The sequence below is a fragment of the Phaseolus vulgaris genome, chromosome 8 (genome assembly GCF_051622355.1).
Source record: "Phaseolus vulgaris cultivar YP4 chromosome 8, ASM5162235v1, whole genome shotgun sequence".
NCBI lineage: Eukaryota > Viridiplantae > Streptophyta > Magnoliopsida > Fabales > Fabaceae > Phaseolus > Phaseolus vulgaris.
Window position 1 is genome coordinate 1,896,490 of NC_143505.1, and position 14,157 is coordinate 1,910,646.

The 14,157-nt window shown below is 29.7% G+C and overlaps 2 protein-coding genes across 2 annotated transcripts; both read right to left on the reverse strand.

Moving 5' to 3' along the window:
- Positions 1–388: 388 nt before the first annotated feature.
- LOC137825858 (protein trichome birefringence-like 19) lies at positions 389–2,503 on the reverse strand. Its single transcript, XM_068631650.2, has 2 exons — positions 1,859–2,503; positions 389–1,234 (listed from the first exon to the last, which is right to left on the reverse strand). Exons 1-2 carry the CDS (start codon positions 2,327–2,329, stop codon positions 446–448), a joined length of 1,260 nt encoding a protein of 419 aa, XP_068487751.2. The 5' UTR covers positions 2,330–2,503; the 3' UTR covers positions 389–445.
- Positions 2,504–8,043: 5,540 nt separating this feature from the next.
- LOC137824047 (protein trichome birefringence-like 19) lies at positions 8,044–13,184 on the reverse strand. The gene is made up of 2 exons (XM_068629472.2): positions 12,524–13,184; positions 8,044–8,978 (listed from the first exon to the last, which is right to left on the reverse strand). The coding sequence occupies exons 1-2, from the start codon at positions 13,025–13,027 to the stop codon at positions 8,172–8,174; spliced, it is 1,311 nt and encodes a 436-aa protein (XP_068485573.1). The 5' UTR covers positions 13,028–13,184; the 3' UTR covers positions 8,044–8,171.
- Between the last annotated feature and the right edge of the window lie 973 nt (positions 13,185–14,157).

Here is a 14,157-nt window from a genome sequence, read left to right on the forward strand (position 1 = left end):
TTCCAAATCGGTAAGAGATTAGGATATTTCATTCTTTATAAGTGAGTGCAAACTTTATCTTAAGCCGATTTTATGAGGTTGAATTAGGCTCAAAATTCACTTCTTAACATAATATCAGAGTCATTTAAAGTCTATTACTAAAGTTTGTTAGACGTATTGTATCACCCGTTATCAGTCGTTATCGAACCATCCATAATATATATTTTTAGGACACGCGAGTTAGTGAGTTAGTAGTCTTGAGAGGGTAAAGAACAGGACATGAGAATTTGGATTTCTAGGAGAATTTTTTGAAAAGACTTATGAAGGTTTCTATCATTTTATCTCTGTTATATACTGTATGTTGCAAAGTGATATTGTGCAGAGCAAAAGCCAAATTCGAGACATCCATGATTGAAGGCTATGAGAAATAATATACCTTTTTATATTTTTGTAAATCTGATGTATCCTACACAAATCCCTGTAACGATGAAATAAAAGATTTGTGATTAGTTTTCAACTGATAGAACAAAAGCTCATTCCATGTGTCAATAGGGCCAGGCAAGCACCAATGAACACAATCACTGTGCGTGTTCTTCATTTCATGTCCCCACACATGGTTATTGGGATGTCCATCAGGCCTACGCAGCATCATTTCAGTTGTGTTCAACATCAAAAACTTCAAACCCCTCTTCCTTCCTTCCCTTCTCGCTCCTCTGAACTCCTCCACTTGAACCTTGTACGTCTCAAAAATGTAACCATCAAACTTCATTTCCTCCTTCCCATAAGGCTTTCTCCTCTCACAACTCCCTCCTTTGTTCCACTCAGAATTCTCGAAGTGTGCAGGGGAGAATGTTCTCAAAAATGTCACCCCCTTGTACCCTTTCATCTTTACTATGGTTCTCAGTGCAGTTCGGAACGCTTTTCTGTATCCATGGTAGTGACTCAGCTCTGTGATGTTGCTTTGCTCACACTTGTGGCACCCTACAACTTGTCCTTTTTCGTAGAACAATGCTGGCCGAAAGAACCACTGCCCAGCTGAGATAATGACAAAATCGAAGTTTTTCACCTCTCCACTCCACGATTCATCTGCCTTATCTAGATACAGATTCGTGAGGCTGCTGTGGACATCGCTGCTTCTAACCAAAAATGGGGACCATAGTGTTACAACTGTAAAGTTGTAATCCGCATAGAACCACCTTCTGAAATATATGGGATCTGTAGCATATCTACTTGAAATATCCTCAGGACGAGCAACCTGAAAGAGTGAATAAATCTTATGGAATCAAATTCTGATGAGGATTGTGACTTTTCTTTGCTTCAGATATGCACGTTTTGTGTGGTGAAATATGTACAACAAATATGTTACGTGGGTTATAACAAGTGAAAGAGAGTAAAAGTGGATTTGCCCAAAGGAGACACAAAAGCCTCTTTCTCTGGTTTTTGTTCCTCAAAAGCAACTAGTACTTTTCTTGTTCGTTAGGAAGTAGTTTTCATGCACTGGTCACACAGTAACAAGTATAATTTGTTAGTAGATTGTGATTGGAGAGATAGAGTTATTGTGTTTGGAGAGATAGAGTTATTATGATATAATAGAAACGGTTTTAAGGATTTTATCTTTACTTCTTTATATAATAATGTTATCAATGTCATTACGAGCTATAGAGTTACTATTAAACTTTTCAACTAACCTGTTCTGAAGTTGTTATCGAACCATCACAATATAAAAGGTTTAAGCAGCCATCGAGTTAGTATTAGACTTATAAAATCATTCGTTGTCGAGTTGTTATCGAATCATCCATAACATAAAGGTTTAAACAATGACTAGATATAAAAAATAGCAGAATTTAACATGTGGCATTGATTGATTGGTGATACTTACAGGATTTAGGAGGCACAACAAAGAATTCATTTGATTTCTTCCCACGGAGTCTCCAACAAAGGCCATGGACTTTCCTCTGACAATCTCTAAGAAAAGGGTTGCATCGAAGAGTGGAAGCTCGCATTCATCAGGTTTCCACCTCCATTTGAGGAACTCTCTGTCAGGTCTCCCAAACTTCATGCAGTTTTGCTGGTCTATTATCAAATCACAGGTCTCATTGTCATAATAAGCTCCTTTACTGTACGGAACCCACTCCCCAGAAAACACGTTGCATCGTTTTATCTCTGTCACGTTAAAATCATAGCTGCTTCTACTAACATACACCTCATTAGGAGAGGAAAAACTAGAGTTTATCGTAAGAGAAAACGGCAACATGAGAATGAGCAGGGTGAATGGAAGAAGGATAACAACACTCTTGAGAAGGTTTAGGTTTCCTTGTGCATACTTCCCCTTCCCATTCAGAACTTTCATGGCTGAGATAAAATCTGCATTCGAAGCTTTGTGAGATGGTTTATATATATGTGTTCATCTCTTGTATTTTGATGTGTGGTTAGCGTAAAGATAAAGAAACTGAGTAGCAACTATAGTGGCTTGGAATGTTCATATTGTGGATTTTATGATAGGTCATAGTTTTTGGGATAGAGTGATTATTACACATAGTGATAAACCCTTTAATTAAATAAATCTTTTTTTTTGTTAATTTTTTTAAATTCATTTAGGATAAGGTAGTAATATTTATTAAAAACATAAACAATAATTGTTGGGTTGGGTGACTTTTATCATTTAGGAAATATTTAATTATTTTCTTGGCTCCATTGAATATATATTTCATATTTACAGAGTTTAATGAATTGAATGGATATTTTTATGGTAGTAAAATACAGGTCCAAAACCTCAACAATAAAGTATTAGTTATTTTATTGACTTTTTTTAAGGTGGATATGAGAAGTTTTGATTAATCTAGGGAAAACTTGTCAACTATTTATCAAAATATAAATACTAATTATTATTTTGGATAATTTTTTACCATATAGTAAATATATTACTTTAATAGGTTCAATTCTCTTGAAGGAATAATTCAAAGCTTCAAAACCTAAGAGTGGTGATATTTATTAGAAGCAGAGCTGGCATGACATATTGAAGTTGCAGAGTAAATTGAAAAAATACCAGGTTCTTGTTTTCTTATTAAGGTAGGTGTGAATTGAATTTTTAATTAATGCAGTAATTATTTAATTAATTTTTTTCCTCTACCAAGGTTAGACTAGTTCTTATTATTTTATTTATTTATTGCAAAGTTTTGATTTTATTATCACCATTTTAAATTATTAAATTTTATCTCTTAATTTTCTAAAAAAATCAGCATTGACCTTCTATCTACAAAAAAATGGGAAATTACAAAGTCTTCATTTATTTATATATACTATATTTTTAGAAAATAGCATTAATATTTACTTTATATTATGTTAAGTAGTTCTGTTATATTAAAGTTAATTAGTACATTACATTAAATTAATGGTAATGAAGTAATTAAGTTCAAATGATCATTATTGTTAATATACTTTATCAACATAATATAATTTAATAATTTTATTGCCACTACTATTAGTAAGTATATTTCTTTTCCGTTAAATTTTTTATTTACTTTTAAATAAAAATTACTAAACTCAACACCAGCACTGAAATTTTTATTTTTTTTATCTTTAAAAAAAATGTAATTGTAGATTAAATTAGCTTTTCACTCTTCCTATTTATTTAGTCTTTTTTTTTAAATTGTTCAAAATTATAACGGCGTAAATTTAATTTAAACAAGTGAGTATATAGAAATTTTAAAAAATCAATTAAAGACCAAATTGAGTTGTTTAAAAATGGAAGGACAACAAAATAATTTTACCTTGCATTTAAATTATATATGCATTTTTTGTACTCTATAAGAGATGAAACATGCAAATGTGTTTGATGATTGAAAATGTGTTCTTAACATTTCCTATGATGTTTATAATTATTAATTACAATATACCTTTATCTTATTTTTTATACGGTTAATATAGTATTACGTCATTTAGAAATCTATATAAAAAACAATTTAAATATTATTTTTTTCAATTTATTAAAAAGTAAAATCGTAATAAAACAAGTTTCAAAACAAACCATACTTCAAATTCAATAACTGATTTTAACATAGAGTCAAAACAATTTTATGTGTTTTTTTATAAGCTCGAAATATAATTTATAAAACACATCAAATTATTAATATGAAAGTTAAGTGATAGAACATCCCAAATCTCATAAAAATATTTATGTCTATAAAAAAAGGGTTCCATTTTTTAAAGGTTAGTTACTTTCTTTTGCAAGTCTTTGTCGTTGTAATGGTAGGACATGGCTGGTAATTCTGGAAGCAAAAATTAAAACAAAAAAGAAATGGACATAAAAGAATAACCATGTGACACTAGACATCACCATTGAAAATGAAACATTAAAGCAAAATAATAATTTTTATATATTCACATGACAACTACTTGATAACAAAATGTTAAACTAAATAATAATTATAATACAAATAATTAACAAACATACTACAAAAAATAGTTATAAAATACTTGTATTGAATAATAAGTTGTCAATATAATAATTCAACATTAAAAAAGATGGCTGAAGAATTAAAGGAGTGTGGGTTCCAAAATTTCGACATTCATATAATTAAAAAAACTATGAAGACATATATAATATAAACAAGATATTAGCCTTAATAATTTGTGCACTCATTGAAATGAAATGTTATAAATAATAAACATAATGATTGGACCACATGAATAATTGGAAAATATTATGAAAAATAATTTGATTTACCATAGTTGAAAGTGTGTGGGTTCCTCTTGCAGACAGTAGTCAATTTATTGAGTTTCAATTTCCATATGGCATTAGTATGAAAGGAGTGGGTGCTTAAAAAGTTGAAAGAGATATTTAAAATATTATTATTTATAAAATTATTGTTTAACTAATTGAGAAGAAGGTGATGGAGTTGCCAGCTAAGGAAGAATAATGTGCAAATCAAGCCAAAATCCTAAACACAACTTAAGTGGTCCTCCATGGACAACAAAAACTATATCTTTATTTCACAAAAACTTCCAAAATGACAACCTAATTTCATTTAATTTATGTTTTTAAGAACAAATATGGTCGGATTTTGAAGGTGGAATTCGATTCAATCTTTTTAAATTGTCGTTTTTCGATGTTTAAATATGATAATAAGAGACGTTTCACCTATTGATAAGACTCTGACGATCAAGTTAGTGAGAACATTTAAAAGTATGAGTGTAGTGTCTATTGCGTGAAATCATGCTTACCTTTTGTTCGGGGTTTGAAAACCCTTTTATAAAACTTGTAGATCCCCTTTAACAACGACATAATAATTTGTTAATATATTCTCTTTATTGTAGAATTGTTGATATACAAAGTATTGTCTCCGATTATTTATATTTTTATTAAACTTGTGCCGATAAAAAACTTAAGTTATGCAGTTATATTAAATATTTAAGTTATTCTTTATTTCTTGTTATTTTAGCATGTGACATTAATATCTTCATTATCTGTTAAAAACGATTTCTTTAAAAATTAAAATTATCGGATTTGGTCTTGTTTGGGTCGAATCATGTTAATTGAGATCAAGTTTAGTAGACCGAAGGATCAGCACTAAACAATACAATTTACTTCAAAAAAAAATATTTCAAAATTAATGTTGTTGCATATAATTTAAATTAAGCCATAGTTTTTTTATTAGTTTAATCAGGATTAGTATGAGATCTTAGAAAAGTATACTAAACTTTACAACAAAATATTATTTTTCTTATTTAAACTAGTTCAATGTTTATAAAATGCGATAATTATTTTTGTGGTGTTAAAGGAGACACCTAAATTAATATTCAAAATAAAAAGTAATTAATTAACATAGTACCTGCAAAAAGAAAAAGTGATGGTTACTCCACATTTGCTTAGTGTGGCACATTAATTCTTCTCATATATAGCAATTGATATGATAAAAGTATTTGTGATGGATGCATTTGAAGGGGTTCAATCGATTACATAAAAGAAAGTGCCACGTTTTTGTTGTGGGTCTTCTTCTGTTATTATCAACCCAAAATGCAATCATGCAAAACTTGAACATTAGCCACTTGCTTTGCTTGATTTTATTGCACATCTACCACTCAATTTATGGTCCCCGTATTATTAATATTTAATATCCCACTTTATACTAAAACGCTATTAATATTGCTTTATTTTACAAAATATAAGTTTAACATCAAGTATTTATCTAACTAACCATATTCAATGACATGGAAAATTACTAGAAAATTATGAAATAAAAACTAAATTTAGAATTAGTTGTTATAGTGACTAAATTAGATACTATTTTCATATACTAAAAAAATGTTTAGTTTCTAAATTTGTTTCTAATTTAATCTCTATAACAACTAATTACTTTTTGTTTTTAAAATTAGTTTCTATTTTATGATTTTTTTAGTGATAGTTTTTTACCCTTTTATTCAAATTGGTATACGACATACAATAATTATATAAACAATTTTTTTTCCATTCTTGTAAAGTTTCAAATCATTTTAGTTTCTATAGTTTTTTATATCTATGTTTAATCCCCGTTTATGTTCCTTCATCAATATTAGATTATGTGAGTTTTTTTTTTTTTTTTTCCTTTTATCATCCATTTTTGGTTTTCCGATTAATATGGATAAATAAATAAAATAATGTATTGACACTATAAGAAAATCATGAAATATAAATCAATTTTAAGACGCCAAAATAATTAGTTACAATAGAAACTAAAATAGAGACCATTTTGGAAACTTAAAAAAAAAAAATTGGTTTCTGAATTATTTTCTATTATTGTTAAATAGTTTCTAAATTGGTATCTAATTAACAACTAAAGTTTTAACTACCAATTATTTAGTTTCTAAATTTGGTATAAAAAACATTGGTCGCTAATTAGATACCAATTTAGAAACTATTTAACAATAGTATAAATTAATTTAAAAATCAAATTTCTTTTTAGTTTCTAAAATGGTCTCTAATTTAGTTACTATTGCAACTAATTATTTTGGTTTCTATTTCATGATTTTCTTGTAGTGTGAGAAATAGATTTTTAAAAAAAAATATAGACCAGTAATTTAATAAATAAAAACATTTTTAAACTAATAGTATTTTTTAAAAATATGTTGACTCAGCTTGTACTTTCTAATAATTTCTCATGAATTTGTGAGGTTTGACAACTTAGTCTCGTAAAATATTTCAAATAGCTATGCTTGGCTTTTTTTTGGCCGTGCTATACAATTTTGAATTTCATATTTATTGTAATGCTATATATTAATCTGGTACCATGAAGTTCTCTCATTATGTTATCATGCTAGAAAACATTATGTAGTTCATTAAGAAGTTAACAAAGTGAATGATAGTTAAGTTTTTTAAACTAAAAAAATTGTGTGTACAGAAGATTTTATTGAAAACATAAAATTACTTTGGTGATCTATGTTTGATATCTAACTATTAATCATGCAATTGAAACATATATCAATATAATAAATAATGTTTAAGTAGTTGGATGTGCCAACTACCAAAGACTTCTTTAATTTGGGATCAAATTTAATCTCTTAAAAATATAAATTTAAATATAATTCATTCTTATAACATATTAAGAATTAAGTTAGGAACGTAACTCATCTTATTAAATTAGCTTGTAAGTGAGAATTATTTTTAGTTATATATTATCAATTGATGTTATCTTTAATTTATGTAAAATCTTTAACATAAAATAATTGATTGGTAGAGATGAATCTAGAATAAACTTTTTTACATTTACGAACAAGTATAAACTTTTTTAGTTCTACACTTTAAGCCAATTTTAATCATTTCTAATATATATCCTTTATTGTTTACACTGATTTGTTGCTTTTTTTTACATAAATACTGTGCATTATTCTTCATGGCAAGTATATATTTGCTTATTGAGGATCAAAAGAAACTAAGAAACAACTAAAACTACAAGGCAACATCTTTGAGTTTGTTCAAGTGGTCCTTCATTCTGAATTGTGCGTTCTGTCATTCAAATGGTCCTTACATTCTGAATTGTGTAAAGAATATTTCACTCATTTATGATAAACACCAAAAACATATATCAATGAACAAAAGGGGTGATCAAATTTGATCTTAATTTAAAAAGATTTACAATACATGTGCGCAATGAAGTTTACAATTACAAGCAAGGTTGCATAAATATCTGATAAATGTATGAGATAAAATTCATTTGTCAATGTGAACGCATATGAAGCCTCTGTTCTGCTGATCTCACACCCTCCATCTTCAACATTCCTAGCAGAAAATCACTCCATGTGTCTATAGGACCAGGCAAACACCAATGAACACAATCATTGTACAGTGTCACATTTTCATTAGGCAAATGACCATATCTACTTGGGTGACCATCTGGTCTCAACAATGATGCTTGTGTGATATCAAATAGCCTATATTTCAAGCCCTTCTTTCTGGCATCCTTTTCAGCAATCTTGAACTCCTCTAATTGAATCATATAAAACTCCAAATTGAGGCCCTCTAATTGTGTCTCATTGCTCCTAAATGGCTTGGTTCTGATGCAATTCCCACCCTGATTCCACAAGCCATTCTCAAAATGAGATGGGGCAAATGTCCTAAGAAACACTGTTCCTTTGAAGTTCTCTAATCTATTGATGGCCTTAAATGCAGTCCTGAAGGCCTTTCTGTAGCCATAGTACATGGTTAAGTCAGGGACATTTTCCAAGAGGCAGTAATGGCATCCAACAATTTTTTGATTCTCATAGAACACCATTGAACGTGTAAACCAATGTCCTCCATTGAGAATCACATAGTCAAAATCTTCAATTTGGGTTATCCATTTCTCATCTGGTTCATCAAGGTAAAGGTTGCATAGGCCAGTTGGGCCTGGCCCCTTTGAATCTGCTTCTGTGGATCTCACCAAATGAGTTGTCCAAAAAGAAGCCATGGTGAAGTTGTAACTTGGGTACCTCCACCTCATAAAATAATCATCTCTTTTATATGATACATCAATGGGCCATTCAACCTAAGAAGTTCAAAGAAAATGGTTGGAGAATGCTTGCACTAACAACCAAAGGAATATGTGCTACTTTGCCAAACAAAATAAAAGCAAACAACAAAGTGGTGAATGAGATAGCTTGTCAAATATACGTCATTGGCTACCAAACAAACATCAAGTGTCGTTTCTTTGAAATTTTACTATTATTTTACAATAATGCATGACGTGATGCGTACTTAATTCATATGTATTTTTTATTCATGTGGTAATCATAAAAACAGCAATGTATATATTCTTCTTTTATCAGCTTAAATCATGTACTCTGTCTACAAACAAAATTTTCAAACCAGAATAACTGTTATTTATTCAGATGCATTAACTAAGTGTAACGCTGTTTTTATTCTGAGAAGAAAAAGGTTTGTATTCTGAGAAACTATTGCAATATTGTTTGAAGTCGAGCCACATGCACTGCAGAAAGTTTTCACTAGCAGAAAAACTTAAAAACGACGGCTATTTCAAATGTAAAATGACAACTTTTTAAATGTTTTTTACCAACGTGTAATTTTATGTCCAAAAGTAAAGAAAAGTGCTATTGAACTGCATAACAAAGAGGATGATTATGGTAACTTTTACACTTCCTTATATTAATTTATCTCTTTGTGACATCTTGGAACTATATATGTACTACTAATTTTAAACTCCCAAGCAATTGCCAAATTCTGAAATTATTCTGTGTAACATCACCTTTAGAGGCATTCCTTTTAGCCTCCTTTATTATCCTAAGTCATGTTTTGGTGTTCCCAGTGAAAAGAAAGAACCCTGCATGTTACAAACTGGGAGGATCCAGCTCATAGGTGTGTTGTTTACATGTGAACTTTTCCGCAAAAGACACACAAATCGATGGCTAATCTCATTAATAATGCATTATGATATATTCACTTTTGTATTTGGGGTAAATAAAATAATTGAGTGGTCCCATCTGGTCTCTCATCTTAGATTCCCTTCAAACGCAAACTAATATGAAATTTTGTCCATGCATGAATATATGGATTTGGTTGGCCAAGCTTTAATTTGCCATTAATTTCATATTCAACCAACGACTTAGCCCAATGCCAAGTCTTAATGTTATCAAAGAGTATTTGACGTGCACCAAAACATCACTAGTTTTTCTAATTTCAGAAATGTGACCTCCCAACAAGATCTATTATTTTGGTTCAGCTTCAACAATTATTGAACTCTGCAGAACTTCTCCTCTCTCTCTTTTCTCCCTATCTTTCTTTCTAATAGTGGATAGAGTTTGGTGTTACAACTTTAACCTATAATAGCAACTCTTAATTGATTCATTTTGTTCATTTGTTCGGTAGAGGTTAAAGAATGATTATGTTGTTTTGTATAAGAGTTGGAACACTTTGAAACATCATAAATGATGAGTTAGGATACCGAAGTGTCCTTTTTACTTTATTTATTTTTTGAAAAAAAACTGCTCATTTTGTTACTTCTGTAACTACACTACACACAAGACCTCCATTTGCTAGAAACTTTTCAGAATTGTAGTACATCTCTACTTAAAAGTATTGTAAAAAGAAGAAGGAATATTATAAAAGAGGATCAAGACAAACTGAAAAGATTTTTTTTATAAAAACAACCAAAGGTAGTATAATAGTTATACTGATTCAAACCACCACATAGCTAATAGCCCTATGCAGATTGGTTGGAATGTCAAAAGACAATCTGACATAAAACAACAAGGAGATGGGGCACCTTGTGTTTTCCTTTTCCCTGTGTCACACAGGAGAAACGCAAGCAGATAGTACCCTTTAACACACACTCACCATAATTAGGTACATTCTATGTGTCATACACCAAGTTACAAGTTCTTATGTATTCTTCATTTGGTTTTCTTTCACAACCTAATAATTAGGTGTTAATTAACACCATCTTATAATTAAACGTGAAAGCTCAATTCTCAACCATTTCTACTTTTGGGTTTGGCAGGACGTGGAACAATTATTGCAGTCTGAAGTGCAACTTGACATAATACTGGTGTGTATATCTCAATGCAGAAGCAGATAGAATGTAAAGTACTGCTACCATCAACAGTGACTTAAGTCTTTTCTTGTTGAAAGTGTGTGACCAAGTTATAGCTTCCCACATAGGGTTATGGGGTGAGTACTGTTGAGTATCACAAGTATATCTGAGACGTCAAAATTTTCTATAGTGATTATACCGACACTTTGTTTCTGTATACAATGCTTAGTCTTAGAAAAACGAATTGCTATGAGTTGGACTGATAAACTTGGATGATTTTGGAGAATTTAGCAACACTAATCTAAGGTTATTATACATTTTTTTTATGTGGTAGCTAGAGCAGAAGTGGAGGAGTTGAATTGAATGTGATTGGCACAGTTTCCCGGGAAAAGATTCGATTCCTCGGCATGCATGCTCGTTGTTTTCACGCATGTTACTTTCCTTTGATCATTTACCTAATCCTTGAATTTCGTAATGGCTTAGGTGAACTAACCAGGGACAAGTAAAAAGTACAAGGTATGTATAATACAAATAGTATAAAAATGTGTACTATAAAAAAGAGAGAAGATGAAAAAAGAAAAAGATATTTGACAATTGTGATAAAAATGGTAATAAAAAGTGTTGCAAAATATTGTTATATGGATAACAACTCATCGCAGTGAGGCTGGGATAGAGACATTTGGAGAAAGAAAACCAAATACGAGCTGATTAATTGTATTACACAGCTTTCAAAAATAGTTTATAATTATTTGAGAAATAATTAAGATGAAGATAAAGTTAAGATAGTGATTTATTTGACTAAAAACTTTATTGATGTCTAATCTTCACGAGTCTGCAGACATTAGAAGAACAGTAGTAATTATGTCTGCTCATAGATTTGAAATCTCACCTTCTCCACTTCAAATTTTTTTAACTTAAAATATCACAAAGTTTAGATTTCCATAAAGGAAAGGAAAAGGCTACTATTATTTACTAATTATTAAGATATTTATTATTTGTGGCTCTGAATTTTAGGTAAGGATAAAGGCTTGCAATGTAATCAGATCCAAAACTATTTTTAAACTCTAGCTTTTCTTTTTAAGTATTATTTTGTCTGGTAGAAAAGTAGTCTCTCAAACTAGGGTCAAACGTTAAAATGTGATCCTTTCCACTAATATTTTAGTTCTTATTTTCAATTACTTATATAAGAAGTTATGAAAACACCAAGATAATAAAAATATATAATATCTTTATAAATTTAAATTAAAAAATTCATATTAAAAAGACTAACTAGCTGACAGGCTAAAACTTGCATCAGAATACTCTTGCAAAAGCTTAAAAGTTATTAATTATGAACCAATACTAAAGCATATATTTAGCAGAATACTCTTGCAGAAGGTTAAGAGTTGTTAATTATGAAGCAATATTAAAGCATATATTTGTGTATATATATGTATATAATCGGTTTAAAATGGTGGAGAAAACAAAAAATAGAAAATGGAAAAGAAAAGTAGTTGTAGATAGAAAGAAGCAGCTAATGTTCATCTGAGTAAAGAGAGACTTACCCTTGATAGGAGGCAAATCATGGACTGCATCTGGTTTCTGCCAACTGAGTCTCCAATAAAAGCCATGGATTTTCCCCTCATAATCTCAAGAAACTGGAAAGGGTTGAAGACAGGTAGTTCACATCCATTTGGCTTCCACTTCCACTTCAAGAAGTCAGAGTCTGGTCTACCATACTTCATGCAGTTTTGGTGCTCATGAATGGCCCAGCATGTTTTGTTTGTGTAATATGGAGCCTTTGGGTTTGGGAGCCATTCTCCAGTGAAAATGTCACACTTCTTGATGGAAGTTGAGGGTAAGCTTGCAGACTCATTCAGATCATCAAATGCTGAGGATGGCTTGGATTCTTTGTTCTTCAGTGATGATGAAGAGTATCTGAACAAAGGGTAGGACAGTGGTGTGACAGTGAATAGCAGTATGGCAAACACTGCAAGTAAAGTCACTTTTGGTATCATTTGTTTTGGGGTGCTTTTGCCAAAGAGAAGCTCTATAACTTGGAACTTCATTTTGGAAGGAGGGAGAAAGAGATGAGAAGAGAAGGGTAGGTAACAAACACATACAAACTATAGAAGAATGGAGAAGTTTTGCTTATATATAAAATATCTGTCTCTCCAAATTAACTTAGCTAGAGAACTTTATTTTATTCTTTTATATTTGGATTATGAAGTAAGAGGCTCGTATACTCCTCCCGTATAATTCTTGTAAATAGGGTAAATACTCTCTTTCTGTAGAATACACGTATCAAACATATAACACTTATAAGATATGTATGGTTAAAATATCAATTCAAAAATACTTATTGAATTTTTGATAATTTTAGAACAATTTTATAATTTAAAAAGAAAAATATATTAATTTTTAAAAAAATCAAATTTATTATATAAATTTTTATTATAATTATAAAAATAAAAAATAAATAATTTTAAACATATTTTTCTGATAAAATAAATTTAACTTATGTACATAAATATTTATTTTTAATTTATATATGTATCACGGGTGATTATGCAACTCAAGAAAGTTTCTCCATGATTAAGACTTTCTAATTACACTTAATTAAATTTTTCTATAGTTAAATACTTATTTTTCACATATGCATGAGATGTGTTTTGACAAAAAAAGTTTTTGGATTTTTGGTTGTCCTAATGTATCATCCCATGCGCTATGCGCAATGGTATATAATATTTGGAATTGTCTTTTTCTTTGTCCTACTATAAAACGTTATTAATTACCCAAAAACTGTTTATGGTAATTAATTTTTATAAACAGATAGTGTTTCTCTTCAATCAAACCATACCCCTTATTTCTAAAACAAAATATAATAGACATATTGAAATGTGTTCTACGTCCGTACCAAACCAAATAATAATTAGATGAGCAGGTAAATAATATCATTATAATATGTTCCAGTGTTGACTTATTGTGCTTTGCTTAGCTAATAAAAATCTGAAATCCGTAAAAGTGGGTGGAGAAAACAAGAGAAATAATTAATTAAATTAATTAATAATAAGCAACATGTAGTAAACAAAATATGAAAAATAAAAATAACTAACATAACTCTAAAAGAAAAAAATTAATTTCTCTGTAGGGTTAATTAATTTGCATTTACAAATTAATTACATAACTAAACTACATC

What these genes read in the sequence shown, in the direction of transcription:
- LOC137825858 (XM_068631650.2), bottom strand. Translation starts at nt 2,329, where the DNA reads ATGAAAGTTCTGAATGGGAAGGGGAAGTATGCACAAGGAAACCTAAAC. An exon ending in TGTTGTGCCTCCTAAATCCT is followed by an intron (nt 1,235 to 1,858) that starts GTAAGTATCACC and finishes TCACTCTTTCAG; the next exon opens with GTTGCTCGTCCTGAGGATAT.
- LOC137824047 (XM_068629472.2), bottom strand. Translation starts at nt 13,027, where the DNA reads ATGAAGTTCCAAGTTATAGAGCTTCTCTTTGGCAAAAGCACCCCAAAA. An exon ending in TGATTTGCCTCCTATCAAGG is followed by an intron (nt 8,979 to 12,523) that starts GTAAGTCTCTCT and finishes TGAACTTCTTAG; the next exon opens with GTTGAATGGCCCATTGATGT.